Source organism: Cydia amplana, chromosome 26 (assembly GCF_948474715.1).
Source record: "Cydia amplana chromosome 26, ilCydAmpl1.1, whole genome shotgun sequence".
In the NCBI taxonomy this organism is placed as follows: domain Eukaryota; kingdom Metazoa; phylum Arthropoda; class Insecta; order Lepidoptera; family Tortricidae; genus Cydia; species Cydia amplana.
The window spans coordinates 1,574,798-1,599,268 of NC_086094.1; the positions used below are offsets into that span (position 1 = coordinate 1,574,798).

The following is a 24,471-nucleotide window of genomic DNA, read 5'->3' on the forward strand; positions in this document are numbered from 1 at the left end:
TATTAGACTACATGTGTTATTTTGGCTAGTAGAACCAGGCGTGGCTCACTCCGCGATTTCGTCGCTTTGCTACAGGTAGCTAAAAGTACATCTGTTCGGCCCCAATTTTGGGGAAAGCCATAAGCCGCGCGTGGCGCTGTCGCCACCTAGCGGCCATATCTGTGCTGATCGTAACAGACGCGTTTTGTTAGAGAGTGAGTCTTCTGTACTTAGTACTATTATTTATTCTGTGGTAGAACTTACAGGAGTCCCAACGATGGCAGAGAAAGCGTCTGCAAGTTTATAATCATGAATGTTGTACAATCGGACGTCGGTGGACAGACACGCGCGGCAGCACAACAAATCCTGGCCGGAACACGTATTTTGTACCACGGGCAAGAAGATGTAGTAGTTATTCGATCCATCGAGCTTAAACATTGTAGTTTGAAGGGAACCGAGTGTTTATGCGAGTTGGTTGCTGTTTAAAATGCACTATACTACTCTTTGTACTGATCTGAGCAGATATTTTGTGTCTTGTCCAAGACTATAAAGAGGTCACTTGGTCCATTTAGCTTAGACATTGTAGTTTGAAGAGATCCGAGTGTATGGGCGGGTTTGCTTGCTGTTTTTAATGCACTTAACTGTGTACTTTATTAAATTTATAAGTAGTGCACCAAATTCATCTAAATTCAACGAATTAATGCGAAACGCAAAACCAAAAATATAGTAGGTCCGTGACGCGAACAAGATGAACTCATTGAACCCAATGAACTGTCAATGTATAAAGTTGCGTTCGGAAACTTTACGGCTTTACGGCCTCTACACAAGCTGCAAGTTGCAACAATCGCATGCGAGTTTTGATAACATTATGGCTTTTGGTCGATTAATTAAATTTGCTGAACCTACTAAGCCGGCAGTGTATCTAAAATCACGTGCGATTTATTGCAAGTCCTTTGGATACACTAATACGACATTTTTATCAAAACGGAGCGTATGAGAATTTTCTACTACTATAGTAGTTTTTGCGTAATGGCAACATTTTAAAATAGTAATGCAAATGCCGCTTAAATCCCTTAAAATCAGAGTAAGGGGTTATTAATTTATACCATAATATGTTGCAATAAGGTTTATAATAGTTTATCATTATAATTTTTTATTTGTAATAAGTATATTAGCGTCTATATGATTTTAGTTGTCAAAATGCTAGCGTACTCCAAGATAATCCAATATGATTATTATCTATTTATTATGATTAGAGCGTATTAGACATAATTATTAGTAAATAAACGTATTTATTAGATCAAGATGACTACAATTAAGTTGGAATTAGAGGCAGAGGAGCCGCAGGCGTGCCGCATTTGTCTAGTAACTGATGTTAAGTTGTACGGGATATATGAACAACGTCTGGACGCAGCTTTTTTGGATATTACGGGAACAACGGTAAATGATTTTGCTCTAATTTGAAAGAATTTAACGTCTCATATTCTTGTTATATCACACTTCGACATAACTAAGTCATTATAAGTCGATTTTGGGCAATTGTTTGTTGGTATTGATTTTACTGGGTGCTAGACCTAAATATTTCCTTTGCAACATACAATTATAGTTTTACTCTTCTTTTCTTAAAATTAAAGAGAGCACTTATTTAATTAAACTATTTTTTTTTTAATTATTGTCTAAGTGGTATTGAGGCTGAAAATGACATTTTTGAAAACATTACTATTATCATTTTATGTGGTAATGTGGTATACATAGCCCTAAAAAAAACAATCAAGTCTTTTAAGGAGGAATTCAATGGTTCCAGAATATATGTTTAACTTAATTATCAGTACATTTCTTTAAACTATATAGCTCAATAATGGTAGGTCCAAACAAGAAGTTGAATCTATATTAAACTTTCGTGAGACGACTGCAACTCGTTCGTGCACGAGTTGCAGTCGCCACAAGCACTTGAGCCTGAGGATGGAGCCCCGAAGGGCCCGAAACATGTTGCCAATAGCACCTAAAAATTCAAGTGAGTGAAACCATTGTCGTATAAACAGTTTAAGAAGTTGAATGACCAAGTTTTAGTTTGCATAATAATACATTCATGAAACTAATGAAACGAAGTAATAATAGTTATAGGCCGCCCGTATTGAAAGCGAGGACCTACAACTATAATAGTAGCTATAAGAAAAAAAAAAAAAAAAAAAAAACAGTTTAAGAAGTTGAATGACCAAGTTTTACTTATTTCTTATTCAACTACTTTATTTAACTATATGTGAATTATGTTGTTGTTGTCCTATGGCACCCCAGAGTGCAGAGATACAAAGGGCCTTCACCAGCTCGCGCCACGCCTTCCTATGTTCAGCGACCCTTCTGGCCTCGCTCCAGCTCAACCCGACCGCTCGTAGCTCATTTGCGAGTGTAGATTCCAGCTGCTCGTAAAATGCCGTTTTAGCTATATCGGAGGCCGAATTGGTTGGAGCATAACTCTGAATAATATTGATTTTTCGAGCTTTTTGATATAAATTATGCGAATAATATTCTCTCTTCCTTGTCGTAACCTCATGGCTGAGGGACGTGACGTGACGATTGTGACACAATCGTCACGCGAATAATATTAAATGTGATATACACCTTACATTTCATTAAAGTGCCAAAAGGACTCTACGTGTTGGCATATCGCGCGTCGCGCAATGTCGTGGCCGAGCAGTAATGTAAGTAAATGTGTTGCAGCTATCGGTGGGCGACGGGCTGCCGCGTCAGCTGTGCGCGGAGTGCGCGTCGCGGCTGCGCAGGAGCCTCGACCTGCGTCTGCGCAGCTGCCGCGCGCACGACATCCTCACACAGTGTCTCGCGGAACAGAATTACGTGAGTTTACTGTAAATGGCGGCTAGCCATTTTGAATTTTACTAAAACCTGAACTGAATTGACATAATACACTCATGGACAAATTTAGACGACCGCAAAATAAATTAAATTACTAATTTTGAAATTACACTTAAGTTGCTCCAGTAATAAAAGGTTTTTTTATGCGATCCTCTAAATTTGTCCAATCAGAATAAAATAAATAATAAACTCAAAACAAAAACGGCCGTTTTAACTTTGGACGCATAGATTGACGAATCCAGCAACATAGAAACTAGTTTGATATATTCAAAAGGTACTTTAATACAAGATACAGTACGTAGCGGCCCCCTTTTTTAAATATTTGTCGTTACATTTAAATAATCACGATTATTTAGCAGTGGCGCTAGTGTGCACGTTGATGGGCTCTTAAGTGGGACTCCCATACAACAAACGTAATTTGTATGCCGTTTTTTGCGTGGTCCGGAACCCTTCGTGCGCGAGTCCGACTCGCACTCGGCCGCTTTTTTGTGTCATCATCCCCGTTAAACATGTAACCTCTAATAAAATTCGTCCCCAGATCACAACAGACTACATTCGCGGGCTGGACCGGGTGTCTCTCTGCCTTCTGCCCGCGGAGGACAAGGACCTCGAAGCCGCGGAGCCCTACGCGCCGCTCGAGGAGCCCTATCCGCAGCCCAGCCTACAGGACTATCTCGACGGTGACATCTCTAATGACAGGTATTTGAGCGTTTTCCAAAAAAAATTTACATTTCATTCATGTCTTCAAAATATTGACTTCTTGGGCTCATTTTACTCAGAATCATTTGTACATTCACGCCTCATACATGAAAAAATGTGTCCCAAAATTTTGTATGAAAAAATATTTTTCCAGTGCGTCACGTTCATAAAAATAAAAAAAATATTCATACAAAAATGTGACGATCTGGAAAGGAAATCTTGGGACACATTTTTTCATGTATGAGGCGTGAATGTACAAATGATTCTGAGTAAAATGAGCCCAAGAAGTCAATATTTTGAAGACATGAATGAAATGTACATTTTTTTTGGAAAACACTCATTTAATCTTTATTGGAAATAAAACTTATCACATAAAAGACGGATTTAAAGTTATACCTTTTAAATGGTACGAAATGATAGTATGTATTATGGTGGGCAACAAATAAATTCGACCAATCATAGCGTTGCATTGCGTATGTTTTGTCCCTCACGGAGGCACGCGTATACCATTTCTATAGGATCCTACCTTCTATGTTTTGCTAGCTCGCAACTCCTGTCAACATTCTGCACTCGCGCCCTACGGCAAGACGATCTGACAGACGTCAAAGATGACAGCTACATAGAGTTGCCAGTCGTCGGGGAAATGGTGGAACTGGACGAGAAACTAGGGGAGATGAAACCGGTGGGAACCAGCATTAAGAGAGAGCGCGGCGTTAAGAGGAAACGAAAGGAAAAATCGATTAAGAGGGAGAAGAAGAAAGGGAAAACGAGGTAAGTGGTGTACAGTAAGCTGCAGAGATAACTGACCCCCACCCATTCCCCGTGTGAAACCCAAACCCACCCATTTAACCCACTTCCCGATTGAGCTGAAAATTTACATACATACTCGTATTATGCATTGACATATATTTAAAGACGGGCCTTACGGGCAGTTCAGCGGTGTCAGGCACACCAATTCGCGCCAATCGTGCAGTCTAACGCCACAACGCGATTGGTCCATGAGTTCGCATCACGCGCGCGATTGGTCGCAACAGGTTGCGTTAGACTGCACGATTGGGTCGAATTCGTGAGTGACACCGTTGAACTAGCACCATTCTTAGTGCCCGTCTTTAGATATATACTTGGTCAAGCAAATCTTGTCAGTAGAAAAAGGCGGCAAATTAGAAAAATCGTGGGTTAGCAACACTAAGTTTGAATTGTTCGAAAATCGCGTGTGATTTATATCTTATCTGTGGAACTGTTTTGTTTACATTTCATCGTTGTTCGATGTACATTGCTGCTTTTTGTTCGTTTCATAAGGATACCATACTTTCGTTTGCTTTACATTGCTACTGACATATCCAGCTTGACTGACTATACATATATGTCATTGTACATATGTAAGTCGGGTGATGGAGACAAGAGGTGTCCATAGGAACTCTGGGTTTTTAGTATTTTCTGGATAAGTATTAGTAGCCTGTGTAAAGAAAAGTACAGTCAGCGACAAAACCTTGTACCGAGAAATGACATTTTTGCCAAAAACTTTTGTGATTTTACTTCCGGCAGAAAGAAACGGAGGTCAATAGAGGAGGAACCGGAAGTGAAACAGGAGAAGCCGGGGGTCGAGTGGGTGGCCAGGAAGAAGGCCCCCTACAAGCGGAAAAAGAAGGGGTTCAAGCGGTACTTCATGTGCGAGGAGGACTACGCCAAGTTTGAGGAGCGGTACAACATACAGGTATGTATGTATGTATGTGGGTGAATGAACTTTTTCTTGTCACTCGTTGCCATGGTTATGTTCTCCTGGGTCACTCTTTAAAGCCTAATTTTTAGGCATTTCTATTTACCAAACACGCTTTTTTGTGATATTTATAAACCCTTTCCACTGAGGGTCGTCTACCAAGCGTGTCAGAAGAAGGTGGTGTACAATGTCTTCTAACAAACTATGCTACTATTGTCTCTTGGCTGACCGGACAGAATAACAATAAGAAATAGTTGATTGACCCGGGTATGTATGTATGTATGTATAAACTCTTTATTGTACAAAACACAGAACACAAATATATGGCACAAGATAGGCAGTACAAAGGCGAACTTATGCCTTTAAGGGATTTCTTCCAGTTAACCTTTGAGTAGATGAGAATTGATGAACGGTAGACAAATATACATAGCACTGAGTTCAATAGACTAGAGGAAAGTCAATAAAATTATGAAAGAGGGCGGGATAAATAAAATAAACATATGTTATCTTTAAAAACCAAGCCAAGTGCGAGTCGGACTCGCGTTCCAAGGGTTCACTACATTAACTCCCACTCACGCTTGACTGCTCATTGGTATTTTTGGCTAATGACTAAATTACCTAGCAGTCTAGCACTTACGCCGATGCTAAGACGTTCCTGTACCGACCTGTTCCACATCCGCATCCGCATTAAACTCCGCATCGATTTTATGCGGATGCGGATGCAGATACGGATGTTGAAAATAATGCGGAAATTCCGCGGTTGCGGATGCGGATATTCGCAACATCCCTGATATTTTCTATACGTCCAGGTGGTCCGCTTGTCTGAAGAGGAGCAGCTCCGCGAGATGGCGGCCCGCAAGGAGTCGGAGAACTACCAGCACGCGCTCGTGCGCTGCGACAAGTGCTTCAAGGGCTTTCTGTCCATGTTCACTTATGAGAACCATATCAAAGTACACGACCCGGTTAGTATCACTAGTACTTATATAAAAAAAACTTCCCATCATACCTCTGGAGATGCAGGCGTCCATAGGCTACGGTGACCGCGTTATTAAGCATTAAAACACTTGTGTGATATTTTTATGAAACTCGCTTTCAGCTCGTTTCATAAACCCGCGCTCGTATTTTAATGCCATTCATTATGAAACAGTAACATAAACTACTATTAGTCAACTGTGTAAGAAAACAAGTGCTACAAGCGAGGAGCAGCTCCGCGAGATGGCGGCCCGCAAGGAGTCGGAGAACTACCAGCACGCGCTCGTGCGCTGCGACAAGTGTTTCAAGGGCTTTCTGTCCATGTTCACTTATGAGAACCATATCAAAGTACACGACCCGGTTAGTATCACTAGTACTTATATAAAAAAAACTTCCCATCATACCTCTGGAGATGCAGGCGTCCATAGGCTACGGTGACCGCGTTATTAAGCATTAAAACACTTGTGTGTTATTTTTATGAAAGTCGCTTTCAGCTCGTTTCATAAACCCGCGCTCGTATTTTAATGCCATTCATTATGGAACAGTAACATAAACTACTATTAAAAAAAAACTTCCCATCATACCCGGTTCGAAAGGATCATTATCAATGATAATTATCGTGATTTTTATGCCTGATAACCTGCGCTCGTATTTTAAACCGTCTTAATGCCTTTCATTATGATTGTAACAGTCACATAAACTACTAATAATTAACTGTGTAAGAAGACAAGTGCTTTAAGGGCTTTCTGTCCATGTTCACCTATGAAAACTACATCAAAGTACACGACCCGATTAGTATCATTTTTATATTAAAAAAAAAATCATACCTCTGGAGATGCAGGCGTCCATAGGCTACGGTGACTGCTTACCATAAGGCAAGCAACTGTACATAATTAGGCATTAAAACACTTGTGTGACTCGCTCGTATTGCCTTTCATTATGTAACAGTCACATAAACTACTAATAATCAACTGTGTAAGAAGTGTTTCAAGGGCTTTCTGTCCATGTTCACTTATGAGAACCATATCAAAGTACACGACCCGGTTAGTATCACTAGTACTTATATAAAAAAAAACTTCCCATCATACCTCTGGAGATGCAGGCGTCCATAGGCTACGGTGACCGCGTTATTAAGCATTAAAACACTTGTGTGATATTTTTATGAAACTCGCTTTCAGCTCGTTTCATAAACCCGCGCTCGTATTTTAATGCCATTCATTATGGAACAGTAACATAAACTACTATTAAAAAAAACTTCCCATCATACCCGGTTCGAAAGGATCATTATCAATGATAATTATCGTGATTTTTATGCCTGATAATTATCCATTTGATAATAACATACAATTTAACATAATACGCGTCCATAGGCTACGGTGACTGCTTACTATAAGGCGAGCAACTGTACATAATTAGGCATTAAAACACTTGTGTGGTATTTTTATGAAACTCGCTTTCAGCTCGTTTCATAAACTTGCGCTCGTATTTTAAACCGTCTTAATGCCTTTCATAGGTTTAGGTTTAGCCTAACCTATGAAAACCACATCAAAGTACACGATCCGATTAGTATCATTTTTATATTTAAAAAAAAATCATACCTCTGGAGATGCAGGCGTCCATAGGCTACGGTGACTGCTTACCATAAGGCGAGCAACTGTACATAATTAGGCATTAAAACACTTATTGTGTGATATTTTTATGAAACGAGCTGAAAGCGAGTAACTCGCGCTCGTATTTTAATGCCTTTCATTATGTAACAGTCACATAAACTACTAATAATCAACTGTATAGGAAGACAAGTGTTTTAAGGGCTTTCTGTCCATGTTCACTTATGAGAACCACATCAAAATACACGACCCAGTTGGTATCATTGTGATTTGGGGTCGTGTAGCAAGAGAACAAGACATCATTTAGAATTCAAAGCCTAATGATGTTGTTAATAATTTTTTACTTTCACTAATAATGATAGTTATTTTTCAGATGACAAGTAGAAAAAAAAAAACATTTTTGCGTACAATTTGGTCACCCTACTCAATGTGACGTCTTGTCGCTTTCTATACAGCGTATGTCATAAATCCTAGGGTGACCATGATCAGTTGATCACTTAGTATAATAAGACTGATTTTACTTAAAAAATAAGAAAAATTAAACGAACTATCATTAAATCAAAATACTACCATATGATAATGTGGATCATTTACAGAGTCAGAAAAAGTGGTTTTGGATCACGACCCAGAAATCCGATATATCGGAGCGGCCAAGGTGCTCAAAGATATCTGAACACGCCTTGACTATAGAGGCGTGTTCAGATATTTGTTAGCTCCTTGGCCGCTCCAGTATATCTGATGGCGACCGTACTTTAAACGGGAAATGGCTTAAAGATGACCGCAAATGGCTGAAAGTTATATTCACCATTATGTCTCACAGTTTTTTTAAAACCAAAGTTTTTTTAGACGCACGGCCGGTTTCCATCCTTAATTGGTAGATATTCCACCAATTCGCACGAAGCGCTTTGCTTCCTCGTTTCTTATGCGCACTGCCAAGGAATGGAATTCCTTGCCTGTATATCTCCGAGCTCATATAACCCGGCAACCTTCAAATCAAGGGTGAACAGGCACCTTCTGGGCAGGCTCGCTCTATCGTAGGCCACGTCTTCGCCTCGGCTAGTCTGTGGCCATGAGTAAGCTCATTTTTATAATATACTAGCTGTTGCCCGTAACTTCGTACCCGTGGATTAGTATATTTTCCCCATACAAACTTTGGACCCCCATTTCACCCCTTTAGAGGATGAATTTTGAAAAATCCTTTTCTTTACCTTATAAGGAACCTACTTGCCAAATTTGGACTTTCTAGTCCCAGCGATTAGGGCTGTGCGTTGATTTCAGTCAGTCAGGTCTTTCACGTTTATATATATAGAAGATAAAAAAAAAGTTGACAACATTTAGTGTGCTTAAATTGAATGATTTATGATTATTTGCGTAGGCGCTGGGTCCCAACGAGTGCCACTTCTGCTTCTGCCGGTTCAAGTGGCCGAACAAACTGCGCACACACCTCATCGAGTGCCACCAGCTCAAGTACATTTGCAAGGTATTATCATGCTAAACAATTCTCACACTAAAGGGGCCCACTGATTAACAGTCCGCCGGACGGTATCGGCCTGCCAGTTGTTCGGAGCTGTCAACTTTTTGTTCTAACTGACAGGCCGATACCGTCCGGCAGACTGTTAATCAGTGGACCCCTTAATACACACATCGGCAACATCTGCTGCAGGATTCGCAGGAGTATGTGTTGTCACATACACGTGCGAGTCCTGCTATATAAGCAGTCAAATTTATACGTGACTTAAGGACCACTGATTATCATTATCAGTCCGCCAGACGATATCGGCCTGTCAGTTAGAACAAAAATTTGACAGCTCCGAACAACTGACAGGCCGATATCGTCCGGCGGACTGGTAATCAGTGGGCCCCTTTAAGATGCGATACTGCGATAGGATATACTCCAGGCGCGGACACAGAAATGCCAATTTTCGAAGTCTGTATCTATATGGAATGCAAATTGGTGATTAAATTTGTGTACGTGTGGACGCTATATGAGATCGGTCGATTTGCCCAGCTCGTCTGGACTCTACTTTTTAGGGTTCCGTAGCCAAATGGCAAAAAACGGAACCCTTATAGATTCGTCATGTCTGTCTGTCTGTCTGTCCGTCTGTCTGTCCGTCCGTATGTCACAGCCACTTTTCTCCGAAACTATAAGAACTATACTGTTGAAACTTGGTAAGTAGATGTATTCTGTAAACCGCATTAAGATTTTCACACAAAAATAGAAAAAAAAACAATAAATTTTTGGGGTTCCCCATACTTCGAACTGAAACTCAAAAATTTTTTTTTCATCAAACCCATACATGTGGGGTATCTATGGATAGGTCTTCAAAAATGATATTGAGGTTTCTAATATCATTTTTTTCTAAACTGAATAGTTTGCGCGAGAGACACTTCCAAAGTGGTAAAATGTGTGTCCCCCCCCCCTGTAACTTCTAAAATAAGAGAATGATAAAACTAAAAAAAATATATGATGTACATTACCATGTAAACTTCCACCGAAAATTGGTTTGAACGAGATCTAGTAAGTAGTTTTTTTTATACGTCATAAATCGCCTAAATACGGAACCCTTCATGGGCGAGTCCGACTCGCACTTGGCCGCTTTTTTTTTGTGTTGTCAGGAGTGCAAGCTGGTGATTCGCGGGCGCTACATGGCGGTGATGCACGCGCAGTTCCACGCCGGAAAAACCTGGGAGTGCAAACACTGCCCACTCACATTCAAGTCAGTTTATTTAAAAACCGCAGTCAAATAACAGTAGACCCTACTCATAGTGTTGTGTTCCTGCCGGTGAGTAAGGTTGCCAGAGAGTAAGGGTGCGGGGTGTTGGCAGCGCATGAAGTTGCAGGCGTCCATAGGCTACAGAAAGCAAAGCAAAAAGCACAGGATAGATCCTACTGGCTGTGGAGGAGGAGGCCTTTACCTGAGAAGGGGTTCTTGCTAAATTCACCTAGTAAAAAAAAAACAACAATATGTACATAAGTGACCAAACATTACTAAAAACTGACTATTAGAAAATTAAATAAATTGTATTGTAGATTTTTTATGTTTGACATTGTAATATGCAAGAAATAAAAGGCTTTTTTATTTTATTTATTTATTTTTAAGCGGTGGTGGCCGAGTGGATATGACGTCCGACTTTCAATCTGGAGGTCGCGGGTTCAAATCCTGGCTCGTACCAATGAGTTTTTCGGAACTTATGTACGAAATATCATTTGATATTTACCACTAGCTTTTCGGTGAAGGAAAACATCGTGAGGAAACCTGCATACATCTGCGAAGAAATTCAAAGGTGTATGTGAAGTCCCCAATCCGCATTGGGCTAGCGTGGGGACTATAGCCCGAGCCCTCTCGCGCATGAGAGGAGGCCTGTGCCCAGCAGTGGGACGTATATAGGCTCACATTATTATTTTTATTATTTATTTATAGGCTACAGATACTGCTTACCATCAAGCGGGCCGTATGCTTGGTTGCCAATGACTTATTATCGTTTATCCTCCTAAGGCCCACCGTCCTTAGTAATTCTATTGTAAATTGTAAAATCACTCGATTATTGCTTATGTAATTTTATAGTAAATACATACATTGATTATGTAATACAGGTTCCAATAGTGAATACAGATATAAATCTTCTAGATCAATACAGGAAATAATTCCTGTATTGATCTAACGAAAATAGTTATTTTGAAAAGACTTCTCGGTGGAATATATAAAATAATCGTAGAAGTAAGTAAGTAACACTTTATTGTACGGAAGAGGAAAAGAAAATAAGGAAGTCTCTAAAATACTAAAATAATCTGGTAATGGCATTACTTATCACTACATATTATAAAACAAAGTCCCCCGCCGCGTCTGTCTGTGTGTATGTTTGTTCGCGATAAACTCAAAAACTACTGAACGGATTTTCATGCGGTTTTCACCTATCAATAGAGTGATTCTTGAAGAAGGTTTATAGTTCGTTTTTTTTAGCATTAGAAAGAATTTGAAAGAAGGTAAGCGATTTTGACATGTCTTTTAATTGAAAAACACTTTAAAAATCAATAACTATTACTTATGAAAGCAGAAGACTATAAAAGATCGTATTAGATTCATAATTGTTACATATTTACCGTAACTTATTTTTAAAATGTGTTTTTCAATTAAAAGACACATCAAGATTGTTTATCTTATTTCTAATGCTAAAAAAAACGAACTATAGGTGTATAATTTGTTAAGGTTTTGTGTAAGCCGGAGCGGGTCGCTATTAGTTATCGAAATGAAGTACAAATTGTATTTTACAAGCTTTTATTTAGTTTCACCTGTCCCGTTGTCTGTAATCAAATCTTGCAAGTTAAATTTGACCCACTTCCCGGTTTCCGATGAAGCTGAAAATTTGCTTACGTGTGTAAGTCGGGTGACAATGCAATATTATGGTACCCTAGCTGATCTGATGATGGAGACAGGAGGTAGTCATAGGAACTCTGTGATAAAACAACGGAACCTAATTGTGTTTGGGGTTTTTAGAATTGTCTCGATGAGTATTAGTTGTCTATGGGAAAAAAAGTACAGTCAGCGATAAAAGCTTGTACCAAAAATGAAATTTTTGCCAAAAACTTATTTCAGAAAACAATCAACGTTTTACACGCACCTACGAATAAATCACTCGACGCAGAACGCGCTAGGGGGCACCTGCGATATTTGTGGCGAGACGTTTACGGGCGCAATGGGACTGCGTATGCACAAGACTCAGACACACAACAAGGTACCTATGGAGTCAACTGGGGTGAATAGAGAAGGCTGGGGTGGATAGGGACAAAACTAAAAAGCGGCCAAGTGCGAGTCGGACTCGCACATGAAGGGTTCCGTATTTAGGCGATTTATGACGTATAAAAAAAAAACTACTTACTAGATCTCGTTCAAACCAATTTTCGGTGGAAGTTTACATGGTAATGTACATCATATATTTTTTTAGTTTTATCATTCTCCTATTTTAGAAGTTACAGGGGGGGGGGGACACACATTTTACCACTTTGGAAGTGTCTCTCACGCAAACTATTCAGTTTAGAAAAAAATGATATTAGAAACCTCAATATCATTTTTGAAGACCTATCCATAGATACCCCACACGTATGGGTTTGATGAAAAAAACATTTTTGAGTTTCAGTTCGAAGTATGGGGAACCCCAAAAATTTATTGTTTTTTTTCTATTTTTGTGTGAAAATCTTAATGCGGTTCACAGAACACATCTACTTACCAAGTTTCAACAGTATAGTTCTTATAGTTTCGGAGAAAAGTGGCTGTGACATACGGACGGACAGACAGACATGACGAATCTATAAGGGTTCCGTTTTTTGCCATTTGGCTACGGAACCCCTAAAAATGTGGTTTACCTGACAATAACAGTATTGAATGATTCACGGTTAGTTTCACTTCACTAGACTTATATCGACCGGGACATGAACCGTGATTACCTTTTGTATTGTTTGTTGCGTCGAAATATCGGGAGCTCAAAAACAATACAAAAGCTAATCACGGTTCATATCCCGATTTGTATCATACCAAATCTATTATTTCCAATCGAATGATACATTTTGTGTAGGTATTTTTTAAGAAATTGTCAGGTAAATCACATTTTAAGTTTTGTCCCTATTCATCCCGGTTGACGGTACACCAGCGACATATGTACTGCATAATTGTATTCCATCGTATTGTCTCGGGAACGTTCGTCAGTACTTTTTAGGGTTCCGTACCCAAAGGGTAAAAACGGGACCCTATTACTAAGACTCCGCTGTCCGTCCGTCCGTCCGTCCGTCTGTCACCAGGCTGTATCTCACGAACCGTGATAGCTAGACAGTTGAAATTTTCACAGATGATGTATTTCTGTTGCCGCTATAACAACAAATACTAAAAACAGAATAAAATAAAGATTTAAGTGGGGCTCCCATACAACTACCGTGATTTTTGACCGAAGTTAAGCAACGTCGGGCGGGGTCAGTACTTGGATGGGTGACCGTTTTTTTGCTTGTTTTGCTCTATTTTTTGTTGATGTTGCGGAACCCTCCGTGCGCGAGTCCGACTCGCACTTGGCCGGTTTTTTATACCGAGACTGACTGAAATAGCAAGACATGTTCGTACGTTTCCGTGAAAATAAGATGGAAAATAATTATGCACTACATCTGTACTCGTACCTATATCGTTCATATTTACTGTTTTAAGCTTGGAGGATACAACTAAACGGAGTAGCCATTAACAGGCTTTCCCCTCTGTCGAAAATAGGCGGCCAACGGTCATACACAATGTATGGACTGACGTTTATCTGACATGGCTATTTTTACGTTACGCATACATTTGACGTTCCCCTCCCCCGCAAAAATCGGCAGACTGTTTTGTACAGAAAATTACAGACATGGCGTCTCCGTTTGATTATATCCTCCAAGGTTTTAAGCTTAGAATAAATTTAAAAGTGGAAAAATTACTGTCTTAAACTCACGGCCTCTGGATCGATACTCCAGCGCTCTGCCATCTGAGCCACCAAGACCTCATCCATAGCCAGCAAATATTTCCACCATATGGGTCAAGGGGAATCGTTCGCAGACGTTTCTGCTTGTTAAAAATTAAAAATTTACTGTTTTTATTTGTTTCCAGAAAGAAATAAAGGCGCTTAAATGTACAATATGCAAGATACAGTTCGAAAACAAGGAGGCGCTCGACCGACACTTTCAGCCTCATAACGACTGTGATCCCAAATTGCGGTAAATATATTGTAAATCTGTCATTTCATTAATGGGCGACTGACGGATGCAAAATACGTCAAAATAATGTCGAACGATATACGTAATATGGATATGACTACAATAGGGATGTTGACAATTTTTTGGAACTGGTTTCATTTTGTAGATAGACACGTAATAATTACAGAAAAAAATATTAAAAAAATATATTCATTAATTTTGAATAAAAAAACATGTATAATAAGTTTCGTGTTTAAATTTCGCGCCTAAACGCTCCAAACTGTCACGTGACCTTGATGACGTAACGGCGTTTTGAACAAACTGCTGTCAGTCATTTTTTAAATTCTTTATATGGCAATAGACAATTTTTTTTAAAGCATAAACACACTACCGCATCGGACAGCGACCTTCTTTCTCGCTCTAACTTATAGCTGCGTCCTTAACGCACCACCTTACACACTATCGATTCGTGCGCCGCACCGCACCAAGATCGCGTTTCGGTACGATAATCTGTAGACACTTAGGCAGGTTTTATAACTTGTCTTTGGTCATTCCACTGTGATTACGTCACGCGCTCCGATTGGCGTTTGCAGTCACGTGATACTGGGCATTATTTTAAATACTTTTGATTATTTTTAATTAATTTATTACGCATATTTACACTTGCAAAATATGATTTTCCGCGTTCTAATATTCCCTGCTATGGTAAAAACATAACATGCTATATATTCGCGATTCATGTCAACATCCCTATTGGTTTAAAACAAGAGAACATGATTACAAGAAACCTATAGAATTTTATTGTTGAAGTAAATAATTATATTTTTTTCTATATTAGATATTTTCAGTCCATTCCTTTTATAGTTCACTATCCACTTATATTGGGAAAATGATCTCTACATCTAAAGATGTAAGACACACATGTACATGTTCGAAAAAAGAAACTGATTTGACTAGTAGTCAAATACCCTATTGTATTATAAATTTTCTAACATTTTGCTCTTGACCTATATCGACCGGGATATGGACCGTGATTACCTTTTACCTTATAAGATTATATGGATTACCTTAATGTCTGTCAGGTTTGGTTCGCGCGGCAGTCCGGTATCCATTGCGCGCGGCAGCCGCGCGAGCCAATGTTCGATGGTTTGCCGCGCGATATCGAGACGGGGCTCTATACTCTATCCACGTTAACGAACTAGTATAGCGTTCTCTCTTTTGCACTATTGTATGCAGATGAAAGGGACAAAAAAGGGCAGTGGGCGTAAACAATGGCACCTCGCTGTCCGGCACGGCTTACATGCCGTCGCTTTGATTATTTATTTTTATACATTTCTTATGCTTATAATATTTATTTTATATTCTATTTAGTTAAATTTTATTAACCAACTGCATGTTTATGATCAATTCCTTTGCCTGCAAAAAAAAAACTAAATACTATAAATGATTCAAAGTCATTGTTATCATAACAATTAGTGAGCATTTGTGACCAGGTAGAGAAAATACCATGCAAAGGTAACGACGGCTGTTTTGCAATTTGGAGTTTCATTGTCTTAATGAATCTTAGAAAAAATACCATGGAACAGTTGATAGCGGAGGCTATGGATTACGGGAAACAATACAAAGGAGAGCAATTAGCATACACCGCAACGGAGCTAGCAAAACCGTAGCATATGACAGTTTTGTGCCAGGGTTGGCGATTATGATGAACCATTTTGCTTTAACTTTATTGTATGTAAGATTAATAAAATTGATCGAGAACCTTGTTGACCCTCTTCCGATATAACCCGGTTTAATTTACTGTCAAATAATATAAATTAACAGGTCAATGTCAATATTAGATGCGTTTCAATGTATCTGTTATTTTGATTATAAAATCACGTTTTTTTTTCGCATTTCTTTCAAATATTAACATGGAATTTTCATTGCTTGAAAATATTGGTGTGTTTAAAAACAAAGATTTTTTTTGTACTTTAGTTTATGCGTAGTAGTGATAACCCTGACGTACAACTGCTACAGATTTGCTAGCTCCGTTGCGGGGTATGGCAATTAGACACGTCCGCATCGTACAATAGACAGAGTTGACTATCATGTAAACTCACCCGTTGCACATGCATCGCCCTTATCGCTGACCAATCACGTGCAGTCTGAGTTTTCTGGTACTAGCTCGTTAACGTGGATAGAGTATAGATGAAGGTAAACTTATAATGTAAATAATGATTGCTAATGTTTCAGTTTCTGCGAGACGTGCGGCTGTCCCTTCGCTGACGAAGACCAGCTGAGCCTCCACCGTCAGCACGTGCACGGAGTCGAGATTTACAAGTGTGACGACGTGAGTACATTCCCCTTGGTTTGTTCTCATTTAACCGCCAAAGACGTCATAACGCGCGCGGCTACAGCCCAATATCAACCTTCATGCATTCTGACAAGGTTGACGGTGACGCGCGGCTCACGATAGGCGTGGCGTTTAAAGGGTTAAAAGCTTATCTAATACAATAATATCGATTGTTTGGCTGTAAAATGGTTTTCTAAAAAGTTGTTACGGATTGAGTCATATAAATCTTTGTTGACAAGTTATTTAAAAATAACCTTTAGTCCGATTGTTGCAGTAAGTATACATAATAGGGATGTTTCCTCTACTTAAAATAAATTACTTCACACCGAGCACGAAATAAAGCATCAGATAATTATTAGAAAAACATAGATAGCAGTTATTTTTAAACACTATTTCCATTTAATAAATCGGATTGAAATATAAAAAGCAGGTGAGTTGACCATGACGTCACTATACTCGTTTTCATATAAATTCCATATTAGTAAATCGTTCTGACAGTTCTAAAAAAGAAGCTGATTTAACTAGTAGGAAAGTAACCAATTGCTAAGGAAGAATAATTTCTCTTACCTACTCAAGTTGCTTTTTATGAACCAGGTTAACTGATAGAGAATCCTTAATGGAGTTAAGTACGCCTTTTGTGCGCCAAGGCTTTTTTTATGCACAAATAATTGTATTTTCTTTTTAAAGTTAAAAGGGCTTTAAACTAGTTTAAACTTAACAGGAAGTTATGTGCTAATTAATATCTAAGAAGTGCTTACTTTTCTGTTCTAGTGCAACAAATCATTCTTGTCAAAATCCTCCCTATCGACGCACATCGACCGCGTGCATTTAAACATAAAGCCCCGTTTCCGGTTCTACAACTACAAGAAGAGCGCCCGGCCCGGCGTCAAGCTAGACTACATGTGCGAGACCTGCGGGAAGGCTTACACGGTAATATATACTCAGTCAAGAATTCTGCATTTCTCGCAGGTGTATGGTACTAACACATACAGCTGCGAATACTGCAGCAAACGTACATGTCGATGCAATATTACTTTACAGCCTTTTGTAGAACTACAAGAGCGCCCGGCCCGGCGTCAAACTAGACTACATGTGCGGGACCTGCGGGAAGGCTTACACGGTAATATATACTCAGTCAAGAATTCTGCATTTATCGCAGGTGTATGGTACTAACACATACAGCTGCGACACTGCAGCAAACGTACATGTCGCTGCAATATTACTTTACAGCCTTTTGTAGAACTACAAGAGCGCCCGGCCCGGCGTCAAACTAGACTACATGTGCGAGACCTGCGGGAAGGCTTACACGGTAATATATACTCAGTCAAGAATTCTGCATTTGTCGCAGGTGTATGGTACTAACACATACAGCTGCGAATACTGCAGCAAACATATCGCTGCAACATCACTATACATCCGTTTGTAGAACTAAAAGAAGAGCGCCCGGCCCGGCGTCAAGCTAGACTACATGTGCGAGATGTGCGGGAAGGCTTACACGGTAATATATACTCAGTCAAGAATTCTGCATTTCTCGCAGGTGTATGGCACTAACACATACAGCTGCGAATACTGCAGCAAACGTATATGTCGCTGCAATATTACTTTACAGCCTTTTGTAGAACTACAAGAGCGCTCGGCCCGGCGTCAAACTAGACTACATGAGACCTGCGGGAAGGCTTACACGGTAATATATACTCAGTCAAGAATTTTGCATTTATCGCAGGAGTATGGTACTAACACATACAGCTGCGCAAGCAAACGTACATGTCACTGCAATATTACTTTACAGCCTTTTGTAGAGTTACAAGAACAGCGCCCGGCCCGGCGTCAAGCTCGACTACACATGTGAGATCTGCGGGAAGGCTTAAACGGTAATACACCTGCGATTTAGTCAAGAATTCTGCATATTTCGCAGTAGTATGGTACTAACACATACAGCTGCGATATATGCAGCCAACATACATGTCGCCGATGTATTCCTATAGGTACATCCGTGCTACAAGAAGAACGCGCGGCCTGGCGTCAAGCTAGACTACTCATGTGAGACCTATATTATTATTATTATTAGGTTTATACGATAACATACGCTTACGACTTATGCAGTTGAGAACTCGGCATATTATACACATTACACACACACACACAGTGAATGTCATGCGTTCTATAAGGAACAGACATGATAACAATATCAAGCAGCAAACATACATTATAAATATAAAAAATAAGCCAACGAAATGGACCTCGTCATGTTTTTGAAGTCGGTAAATAAATACGCTCACTATTTGTGACGTTATCTATGAAAAGGGACCTTATTGTCGATGCCGCTTGTAGCGCGTCATTGTATTTATATGGGAGTACGTTGATAATGGCGTAAGCGCCATCGACCATAAGCAGTGGGGAGGCACGATCAGCACAGATATGGCCGCTAGGTGGCGATAGCGCCACGCGCGGCTTATGGCTTTCCCCAAAATTGGGGCCGAACGGATGTACTTTTAGCTACCTGTAGCAAAGCGACGAAATCGCGGAGTGAGACACGCCTGCTTCGGGCAAACTCGGCTCCGTTCGGCTCAGCATTGCTCCGAGCAATTATTACGGTTGACACAACATGACATCCTTTTGTGTGCAAGACCACAGATAAGATAATTACTTGAATTCTGACAACCTTAAATAGTCGAAAGGGATAGTGCCATAAGTTAGAAAGGGTTCATGATTCGACCCTGAATCGCTGTCAGACTTCGGTTTTGTAGGAAGTGTCCTTTCTGTACGGTAGTACTATTTTACTTATTCTGTGCCAAAAGGCGCCTTTTCATAGATAAAGCCACATTTCATGTTATTCGCCAGTGCTTCGCGCTCCTGAAGACGCATCAGATGACCCACACCGGGGAGCGGCCGTTCAAATGCTCGCTCTGCCCGAAGAGTTTCATCACCGCCTCACAACTAAAGGTAGTTATTTCTTTAGCATCCTTAATGACACATTATAGATATACAACTTATAGTGGGTCTGGGTCAAGCAAATCGTGTCAGTAGTAAAAGGCGGCAAATTTGAAAAATCGCGGCTTAGAAACACCGTGTTCGAATAATTCCAAAATCGCGTGTCATCTGTGTTTTATCTGTGGAATGTGGCTCGTGAATGACAGCCATCATGTTTGTTTACAGTCTGAATCGTTGCTATTTCAAGAGAAATTTCTGCTGTCACCATTAACCTGTCGAATCCCACAATATGACGTCACCATAAGCGTTCTGGCTCATATATGAGCCGTGGGAGCTGACAGATTAATACCAATATATTAATATTATATGTCGGAATCGTGGGCGTATCATACTATCAGGAGCACATCAGGACATTCAATCATGGATGGCGAGCCCTCGTCAATGAAATACGTTATTCAACTCACAGTATTTACTGGATAAGACTGATTACAAATCATAGCACACGTTACACTTCTTATTCAAAGCAAACCAGTGGATTAGACCCAGGAACCGCCACAGACGTCATCTTCTCCCGTTCATTCTCATCTGAAGATTGATTGACAGCATCACTTCAATTGTTCTGGCTTTCATTTGTTTTTGACAGCGCACTCTATGACGCCTAGGCGGAACTGCGCCGAACGCCACTCAGGTGCACATAACACCCTAGTTTGCTCTATTTGTCAAAGATTGCGCGATTAAACGCCTCTCAAAGGCGATAGATGGCACAATTCAGCCATTCTCCGACATATGGATATAAATATTTGTGTGTAGGGCCACCGGGACAGCTTCCACGCGCGCATCCGGAAGTACCGGTGCCCGCAGTGCCCCAAAACGTTCCTCCGGCAGTCTTCCATCTACAAACACCGCCTGGTAAGTGTTGCCATACGGGCGATTTCCAATAAAAACGGATTTCAACAAAATACCCTTAATGTTTCAGAACTAAAGTAGATTCCAGACGAGCTGGGCAAATCGACCGATTTGATCAGGAAAATAATTGGCGCCAATCTCATGTAGCGTCCACGCGTACAAAATTTAATCACCAATTTGTATTCCATAGATACTAACTTGGAAAATTGGCATTTTTGTGTCCGCACCTGCTATATGGGCGTTTTTTTTTTGTTGTCCCCTACACTTTTTTTTAGCAAATTTGGGATTTTTTTATGTTATTTCTACTCAGAATCACGAGCTCTTTCTATCCTAATAGGAGAAAAAAAGTGTCCCAAAATTTCCATACATTTTTCGATCTTTCCATTACGTGACCGCCATACAAAGTCTATGAAAAATGCTGACGGAATGGAAATAAAAACCTTAGGACACTTTTTTCTCCTATTAGGATAGAAAGAGCTCGTGATTCTGAGTAGAAATAACATAAAAAATCCCAAATTTGAAAAAGAGTTTAGGGGCAACAAAAAAAAAACAACCATTTGATCGGGGAATCAAATTGGCGTTTGCGTACGCACGGCCTGATTCGATCGGACAATTTAATCAGATTGGCGAAAAATTGTCTCGTCTGGACTCCACATGTTTTTGGTTCCAATTTGAGGCGAGTTTTTATGTTAATATTTGAAGTACGAATACTTTTTATATTTCTATCCGATGTATTAAATAGAACTTGTGTTTGAAAATAATTGCTATCTATGTTTTTCTATTTAATTATCTGTTGCTGTATTGCATGCATGTTGTGACATAATTTATTTTAAATACAGTCAAATACCCTGTGGTAGATACTTTTACACGTCTATAGTTCGTTTTTTTAGCATTCTAAAGACGGTAAGCGATCTTGACATGTCTTTTAATTGAAAAACGCTTTTTTTAAATCAGTAACTATTACTTACGAAAGCAGAAGATGATCGTATTAGATTCATAATTGTTACATATTTGCCGTGACTTATTTTTAAAACGTGTTTTTAAAAGACACATCAAGATTGTTTACCTTATTTCTAATGCTAAAAAAAACGAACTATAGAACAATCAATGAATCTTTGCCAGATAGGTTATTTATTACCGATTTAAATGCAATCTGTCCTCAGATCCACACGGGTGAGAAACCATACGAGTGCAGCATATGCAGCAAGGCGTTCACGCAGTCTGGGTCGCTCACCACGCACGTCAAGTACGTGCACATGAAACTGAAGCCGCCGCCCCGGAAACGGAACAAGGCCATCGACAAGGCTTATTAGATGTATAATATATTATTTATTAGCTGTATTCGTTTTATTTCATGTATTAGCCTCTGCGTAGGCGTTCTCCCCAGGGATGTTGCGGTTGCGGATGCAGATATTTAACCTTTTCGGCGCCGTGTCAAACACAAAAGCTGTCACGCTGACGCCACGTCACCGAAGTGTCAAAACTGAAATTGAACTTTATGCATGCACGTAGGTCTATGTTGTTCTGTGGTCTGTGACCGATTAAACGGTCTTTGGCGTTGAACCTACGGTGCGGTTATATCGGTCATTGGCGTCCAAAAGGTTAAATACGATCTGTCCTCAGATCCACACGGGTGAGAAACCATACGAGTGCAGCATATGCAGCAAGGCGTTCACGCAGTCTGGCTCGCTCACCACGCACGTCAAGTACGTGCACATGAAACTGAAGCCGCCACCCCGGAAGCGGAATAAGGCCATCGACAAGGCTTATTAGATGTATAATATATTATTTATTAGCTGCATTAGTTTTATTTCATTTATTAGCATACATCCAACTTCGATCAACACGGAAGGGATGAGACATTCGCACTATTTCCCCTCTGCCTAGGTACAAGATCAACTGATCTAGCGCGGGTAATAAAACTAGTTGCGCTCTGATTTTTAACTAGACCGAGTCCAGACGCGCGAGTGAACACAGCAGCAGAAAAAATGCCTAATTGCTTGGTTTTTTGTTGTACAAAGAGGTCGGGGACATCGAATTTACAAAAAGAAGCTGTTACATTTCACATCTCTTCAGAAAACAATAAAATTCTTTGACGAAAATGTGTTAGTATGCGTGTTGTGACACTTGTGACTCGTCCGTACACAAAAACAGATCGAGGTGTGCAAGATTTGTCTGTGTAGTGTGTCATTTTCTATGTATTTGTGTCGTCATTACAGATTGGATTTTGTACGTAAGTGTGTGAGAAGTGCGACTGTGTGCACGTTCCCCCGCGCGAAAAATGGCAGAATGATTTGTATGTTAAGATATCGCTTGGGCCTATCCCTTCCGACATGTCGGAAGCCCGTGTTGATCGAAGACATCCAATGACCTTTTATTTATGTAGACGTGTGACGTTCATAGTTGACAAAACATGACAAAACTAAAATTTGATCCAACGATTTTGACAACTTGACGGTTGGCGTCACCCAAACGACTATAGTGGAATTATTTTTATTTGCGTCATTTGACACATTATTACTGACTTATATGTATAGAAATGTAACGAACCCAAATCGATTGTCACAGCAAGCGATTACGATTGGATGGCACCTAGACTGAGGTATCGAATTGTGACGTTTAATGAATTTTTATTTGAGATTTAAATAAAGCTAGATTATATTTAATAATCATTTGTTATAAATATCGAAACCCTATTGTAATATGAATGATTTATAACAACATTTACCTAGATTTAATAATGTTTAAAAAGTTGACGTGTAAAATGTATATTTTATGAATAAAACATTGAATTGAATTGAATTGTCGCGACCTAAAATGAAAAATTTATATCGATTTACTTAGACGACTACCGATTCATAACGGTGGTGTCCGGCCAATCAAAATAAAAAAAAAGACGTAGAACGTAAACGTTCGCAGTGCAATTGTCTTCCTTTGTAATTTCGATGTGCAAGATATTTTACGTTCTATTGCTGTTGTCAGTGTCATGTGTCAAATGACGCAAATACGAGTGCACAAGGTATAACTAAATATAGCCTCACGAAATCATTCCCGCACCGAAAACCCCGATGTATGTTTATTAGCCTCTGCGTAGGCGTTACACTCCCCGGGGATGATGCGGATGCAGATTTTTTGACATCCGCGGATGCGGATATTTAAAGTCTCTCATCCGCGGACGCGGATGACAAGATTTAGGTACTAAAAAATGTCAAATATTACATTTTAGTCATTTTTATTTAAAAAAAATTAAGCGCAACTAGTTTTCATACGGCGTCGACATTTTATGGCTCCTCTTCACGATGGGCCAGCGCCGGCCACTCCAAGGGACGCATCCATACGGCAGAATGACATAGCAATATCACTTGCTCCCTCTAACGCATAAAGGCTTGGCCAGACACAGAGCGCGACGCAGCGCCGCATCCGCGCCGCGTGATGCCGACGCGATGACTGTTCAAACAGGGCGCGCGCGGACCGCGCTCTCAACACGCCCTCATCGCGCGCGCGAACGCGGCGCGGCCGCGCGGGAACGCGGCGCGGCCGCGCGCCACCGCTCGCTGCCTAACGTCCGATCCGACTGATGTGACCCAGCGCGACGCGGCGGCCCGCCGCGTCCGCGCGGCGCGGACGCAAGGGGCCGCGCGGCGCGGGGCGCGACAGAAGCGGGGCGTGATACCGGCGGGACGCAGTCTGTTTGACGTCGGTAACCTGTTAGTATGTGCCGCGGTCGCGCGGCGCGGACGCGGCGCTGCGT

General features: G+C 40.4%; 2 protein-coding genes across 3 annotated transcripts in view; both read left to right on the plus strand.

Moving 5' to 3' along the window:
* The window catches only part of LOC134660168 (zinc finger protein ZPR1), a 200,906-nt gene that overhangs the window by 165,108 nt on the left and 11,327 nt on the right, over window positions 1-24,471 (plus strand). The gene's annotated exons all lie outside the window — the stretch shown is intronic.
* Window positions 1,184-22,517, plus strand: LOC134660128 (zinc finger protein ZFP2-like). 2 transcript variants are annotated; one of them, XM_063515837.1, is made up of 15 exons: window positions 1,184-1,419; window positions 2,698-2,832; window positions 3,389-3,549; window positions 4,093-4,320; window positions 5,095-5,263; window positions 6,076-6,228; window positions 9,221-9,325; window positions 10,462-10,562; window positions 12,441-12,579; window positions 14,463-14,569; window positions 16,784-16,880; window positions 17,655-17,813; window positions 19,725-19,826; window positions 20,625-20,723; window positions 22,344-22,517. In XM_063515837.1, the coding sequence occupies exons 1-15, from the start codon at window positions 1,285-1,287 to the stop codon at window positions 22,491-22,493; spliced, it is 2,040 nt and encodes a 679-aa protein (XP_063371907.1). In that variant the 5' UTR covers window positions 1,184-1,284; the 3' UTR covers window positions 22,494-22,517. The 2 variants fall into 2 exon arrangements, with proteins under 2 accessions (XP_063371907.1, XP_063371906.1); XM_063515836.1 differs by lacking the exon at window positions 22,344-22,517 and adding an exon at window positions 21,884-22,057.